We start from the raw sequence: 6055 nt of genomic DNA, 5'->3' as shown, positions 1-6055 counted from the left end.
ATGGAAAATAGAAATAGCCGTGGGCTGTCACTCATTCCAAAATCAAACTAATATATAATTCCACGGGCGGTATCTGAAAGACGGTCGGTGTAGCCGCCTGTGAATTCAGGGGGCGGTCACATATTTTACTTGGACAGCAAACCACAAACCACCCAGAATGTTCGAGATAGAGTTACATCGTATCCCCTTTCGTCATGCAGTACCAGGATCAAAAAGAAAGCCAAACAGTTACAAGTGTTGCCAAGTGGTAAGATACGTCATCGATAAGAAAGCCATATGCCGCGCCAGCGCAGACAGTTAGCAACCATTGTGCAAAGTCTACCATAACCATTCCTCGGGGGTAATTGACCGACCCTGGTAATGCTCTAAGGAGGGTTCAATATCTCGAAAACCCAGTAATTCCCCTGTTGTCAGGGAAGACATAAAATATTTCTATATAAGCACATCTGTGTTCCTCTCTTCCAATCATAGTAAATCTGCACTTCTCCTCTATCTTGTTTCTCGAAAAAATATTTCAGCTCGCAAGCTTTGTATCTTACAATGGGTGAGTGCCTTGATTGGCTGGGCGATGTTATATTTTCTTTGCTTCTTGTCTTTTATCATTCCTTTTGATCTTTAATTGTGTTTTCTTTGCCCTGTTTGTGGCGGTTTCGTTATGTGCAGGTTCTACTGGAAAGATCAAGATTGGAATCAACGGTAAGTACTGGACAGAGATTTGACAGGCGTTTCTGTGTTGGAGGTTTTCCCTGTTTTTGTCTCTGTTTCAGAATGATTTTTTGGCGATTTACGGTGGCTTTTTCGCTGTGTAGGTTTTGGTCGAATTGGAAGGCTCGTCGCCCGTGTGGCTCTGACTCGCGATGATATCGAGCTCGTGGGGGTGAATGATCCGTTCATTTCCACCGATTATATGGTACGTATGCTGGTTGTGGTCTCGCGACTTTGTTGAAGCATTTGGACATGCATTTGTAGCTTTGCGCATGGCCTGGGCTTACCTTTGTTTTGAAAATTTTTGAGGGATTTATTTGTCTAGTCGGTTGATTTTAGATCTGAATTTGGAAGATAAAATACTACCTTTTAAGCATTTATTAATAAAACAGAGTAATCCTATTTACCTAGTTCCTTTTATGGCGGTTTACGAGTTGGCAGGTAAAGATTGCACCGTTTAAACCCTTGTTTACTCTTAGTTACAGCAAATGCATATTTTTAGCCGTTGGGCTGCGGGTCTTTTGAGTTTGATATTGATAAAAGATCTCTGCTGAAGCTCTAAATGACCTTTAGCGGACAGTTTTTTAGATTCAGGGAAAATTGGCACAAAATCAATCAGGGGAATTACCGATCTTTAAAATTTTGAATAGCTCGATACTGTTGTCTTCCTGGATCATATGCTAGGAATTAGACCGTGTTTTAAAATATTGGTTTTGAGGCCAGAACTTGTTATCAGGGATTGATTTCCTCTCTTTCAATCCTGTCCGATCGTTATACAGGATATCTTTTAAGAATATTTGAGGTTCGTTTGCATAGTAAATACATTATTCTTTGGCAAGGTCTCGCTGTCAATTAAATTAGCAACTTATTTAATTTGAGCCACTTTTCATGCGTTTTTAAGTACGGAACGAAAATAAGGGAAAACTAGGAGTATTTGTACAGCATTCTGCTGATAATTTTTGATCGGCTAACTAAAGATTGTTTTTTTTCTTTTTCTTCTTTTTCTATTCACGAGGAAAGATATGTGGTCTTTTTTGTTCCTTGATTTATCCTCAACAGCATTTAAGTTTAATCGAGAATGAAGTTTGAAGTTTTTATGAACTCATTTGATTGTTTTATTCCACCATATTTTACTGATTCAAGAACAGTACTAATTTCTGTGTACCTGTTAATTTTTCAGAGTTATATGTTCAAATATGACAGTGTCCACGGCAAATGGAAGCATCATGAAGTCAACGTCAAAGACTCGAAAACTTTACTATTTGGAGAAAAATCCGTGGCCGTTTTCGGTTGCAGGTAATACACTTTTTATGGCCATGAATGAAAAGTTTCTTAGGTCAATTACCTCTTGGGGAGAACTCGATGCATGCTGAAGTTCTTTCTCCTACTTTTTTGGGGTCAAACATTTAACATTTTGGTGTGAATGCTATAGAAATCCTGAGGAAATACCATGGGGCGAGGTTGGCGCAGAGTATGTGGTTGAATCCACTGGTGTATTCACCGACAAAGAGAAAGCATCTGCCCACTTGAAGGTTTGAATATTTCCATTCCATAGTTCAATCATTATTATTGATCTTCTTTCTTTCAAAGATTGTCTGGTATCCTATTCCCTAAAATTACAATGAACCCAAAAAATGATAAATGATATTTGAACTAGAGGGTTGTCACACATAATACCTCTCCCTACGTGAACAAGGAGAGTTAGCATGTTTGCTTTGGCTCTATCTCAATGTATAGAATTGATATTCCTGACATTTTTGGTTTATATCTGCATAACCAACTGTATTCTAAGTTGAAATATCTCCCTAAGGGAACGGGGTAGTCTCGTGAAATGTTGCGTAGATATCTATGAATTTTTATTTGTGTATAGAAAAACATTTGAGTGGCTATTGACATATCTAATTCTGATAACTTTCAGACAGCTTAAAATGCAATGATCACAATTTACAATTTGAACTCCATAAGATAAGATTTGTTTGTTGATCTTTAACAGGCAGGTGCTAAAAAGGTAGTTATCTCGGCTCCCAGCAAGGATGCCCCCATGTTCGTTGTTGGGGTTAATGAGCACCAATACAAATCTGATGTGAACATCGTTTCAAATGCAAGCTGTACTACTAACTGCTTGGCCCCTTTGGCTAAGGTTCGCAATGATACTTTCGCTGACAGTTATAACAGTTTTAATTCTCTAGGTGTATTTACTTGAGAAAAACTCATCTTGTTTGGGAAGAACTCATGCTTATGTTAAAAATAAAAGAGAAACTCTTTGCTTCTGGCAGGTGATCAATGACAAGTTTGGCATTGTTGAAGGTCTTATGACAACCGTGCATTCCATCACAGGTACGCTTGTTATCTGAACAAAACTCTTATCTCTTTTGATCTAGGAATATGCCCTTGAAAGGCATTTTTTCAAGGCATCTACAAGTTGCATTGATTTGTATTTCATATGTAAACAGCAACTCAGAAGACGGTTGATGGACCGTCAAACAAGGACTGGCGAGGTGGCAGAGGAGCTGGTTTCAACATTATCCCTAGCAGTACAGGAGCAGCTAAGGTAGCAATCAATGACTTATTAATGTTCATTAACAACATTTAGAACCCTCAGTAACATCTTGCTTGGTGATTCTTATTTGCATAAACAGTTATATGGTTAGTCCTGTTATTCATTTTTCACACAAAATTCATTTGTTTCTTTCGTCTTAACTGAAAACATTATTAATCAAATTTGGCTTAAAGGAGAAAGGCCGAAGTTTGCCTAGACGTATCCCTGAGAGTACTCATATATCATCCCTTCTTGAAAAGTCACGACTGGGACCTTACCTGGACCAATATTGGTATGGCCAGGATCTTACATGAACAACAATCAGTATCACCATCAGCTTACTGTGCCTAGTGACAAAATATAGCTTGTTACCCTTACTTTCACACTGTTATCAAAGCTGACTTTTGTTGGAAAACTACTGCTCAGCTTGTTTGTTTCTTTCCACCAGTGTTAATTCATGCTTACGGTTGTACTCTACGAGAGCACACAGGAGTGTACATAGCAATCTGCTAACCTTGACGCTAGTGCCATTGAATCCCCACAGCTAAGGCTATTCGTCAGATGATATTAGCAGGCTCTGTTTTGGGTACTTCCTTGGTGCCATTTATCATAGTAAGAGCAACTACACAGTTGCTTTGACATTGGTTCCCATTTGAGTCGTACTATTTTTAAAACTAATTTTGACATATTGAATCCCCATAGCTAAGGCTATTCGTCAGATGATATTAGCAGGCTCTGTTTTGGATACTTCTTTAGTGCCATTTATCATAGTAAGAGCAACTACACAGTTGCTTTGACATTGGTTCCCATTTGAGTTGTACTATTTTATGAACTAATTTTGGCATTTTAGCGCATCGTTCAGGGTGAATGGGCTTTATTTATCATTGGATTTCTTTGGAGGCATGCTAGTGGCTGGACTTAAGCAGTTTGGTTCACTTTAATTAATTGTTAATTGGTTCACTCTCTAATTAATTGTCTTCTGCACATTTGCTTTATAATTTTGATAATATGAATCCCTTGCAGCTTGTCTCTTATGATCTCACTGACACTGCCTGTGACTGTATTATTGAAGGCTGTTGGCAAGGTTTTACCAGCCCTCAATGGAAAGTTGACTGGAATGGCCTTCCGAGTACCCACACCAGATGTTTCAGTTGTTGATTTGACTGTTAGACTTGAGAAGTCTGCTACTTATGATGAGATTAAGGCGGCCATCAAGTAAGTTGTCACTCTTATCCCCTGAGAGGAGGAAGGATATAAACAATCTCTGACAGGAATAAGGCTCGAGGTTGTGTGTTTAATTCTAACTATATTATGGTGCGTATCATTTTATAGGGCGGAATCTGAAGGAAATTTGAAAGGAATTCTTGGTTACACAGAAGACGCTGTGGTATCTACAGATTTCATTGGGGACAGTCGGTATGTTGCGAATCTGTCCGTCATCCTATTTGTTTATTTTTTACTCTTGCTATGCATTAGTTGTGATATTGACTGTAACTTCCTTATGCTTGTATAGATCAAGCATATTTGATGCGCAGGCAGGGATAGCCCTGAGTGACAACTTTGTGAAATTAGTATCATGGTATGACAACGAGTGGGGTTACAGGTGAGAATTGAACCACCTGTAAATTTCAAGTATGGTAAATGAATTTCATAATTTTCAACAGTATTACTGCAATGCTTATGATATTAATTTAGTCCCTTTGATTCTTTGTTTTGCAGTTCACGAGTGGTAGATCTGATTGTACATATGGCCGCTACACAATAAGTATAAGTTATGATAGTTCTTCATAGTCCATGTCTTGGACTTTCTTCTTTGGATAGATTTAGTGGAGTTTAGTGATTCTGGTTCTTAGAGGATTATCCGCATTTGAATAAAAATAAAGAACTTGCAAAAATTATATCTTTGCATGTAAAGAAACGCATGCCTTCCATGACGGTTAGCGCATGGATAAGATTGTGTTTTAAATTTTTGGCAAATAAAATTGAGGATATATGAATGGCTTTCTCTTATTTGTTGTGTGGTTCATGTAAATAAAAAAAAAAATTGTTAGTTTTGTTTGTTTGCATTATTTACATATACAATCCAATTGTTATGTGGTTAGGAATACGAGTTTCAAATATAATTCTTGCTTTCATTAGTTACATATCTAATCCAATTGTTATGTGGTTGGCAATGTAATTGTTATGTGGTTGGGAATGTAAGTTTGATATATAATTCCATTGTTATATGGATGGGAATATTTGATTATTTATCCAACCCGAACAAGATTATTAGTTGCTCTGTCCATCTCAAAGTTTTGGCAAATAAAATTGAGGATATATGAATGGGCTCTCTTATTTGGTGTGTGGTTCATGTAAATGAAAAAAAATTGTTAGTTTTGTTTGTTTGCATTATTTACATACACAATCCAATTGTTATGTGGTTGGGAATATAAATAATTCTTGTTTGCATTAGTTTCCAATTGTTATGTGGTTGGGAATATAAGTTTGATATATAATTTGATTATTTATCAAACACAGACAAGATTATTAGTTGCTCTGTCTATATCATCATTTTGGAACCTTTGGAAGTTGATTTTGTTTGTTTCCATTGATTTGATATATAATCAATTGTTATATAGAATTTTAGTTCCATATATAAGTCATGCGGTGTGAATAGGAATATTGATTATTGGATATAGGAATATTGATTATTTATCCAAATTGTTGAGTAGACCGGGACATCTTATTTCTTATTTGGAAATTGATCATGAATCTGTTTATCTTATTTTTTATTTGGAAATTGATTATGAATCTGAACAGCTGATGTAA

The 6055-nt window shown here is 36.7% G+C and overlaps 1 protein-coding gene across 1 annotated transcript; it reads left to right on the top strand.

The window, feature by feature from the left end:
• The first annotated feature begins 235 nt into the window (after positions 1-235).
• On the top strand, positions 236-5254 carry LOC149183706 (glyceraldehyde-3-phosphate dehydrogenase, cytosolic). The gene is made up of 12 exons (XM_089417223.1): positions 236-544; positions 664-696; positions 810-910; positions 1886-2001; positions 2138-2237; positions 2699-2845; positions 2982-3042; positions 3159-3256; positions 4317-4459; positions 4577-4660; positions 4758-4847; positions 4964-5254. Exons 1-12 carry the CDS (start codon positions 541-543, stop codon positions 5007-5009), a joined length of 1023 nt encoding a protein of 340 aa, XP_089273349.1. The 5' UTR covers positions 236-540; the 3' UTR covers positions 5010-5254.
• Positions 5255-6055: the final 801 nt, after the last annotated feature.

This window comes from Pinus tabuliformis, chromosome 3_2 (assembly GCF_031772625.1).
Source record: "Pinus tabuliformis cultivar Carrire ecotype Pingquan chromosome 3_2, CPIR1, whole genome shotgun sequence".
Lineage (NCBI taxonomy): Eukaryota > Viridiplantae > Streptophyta > Pinopsida > Pinales > Pinaceae > Pinus > Pinus tabuliformis.
This window is presented reverse-complemented; position numbering and strand designations above follow the sequence as displayed.

Bases quoted from the DNA above. Each gene is read 5' to 3' on its own strand.
- LOC149183706 (XM_089417223.1), top strand. The intron at 2,002-2,137 runs GTAATACACTTT...TGAATGCTATAG, and splicing joins GTGGCCGTTTTCGGTTGCAG to AAATCCTGAGGAAATACCAT. The intron at 4,460-4,576 runs GTAAGTTGTCAC...ATCATTTTATAG, and splicing joins GAGATTAAGGCGGCCATCAA to GGCGGAATCTGAAGGAAATT.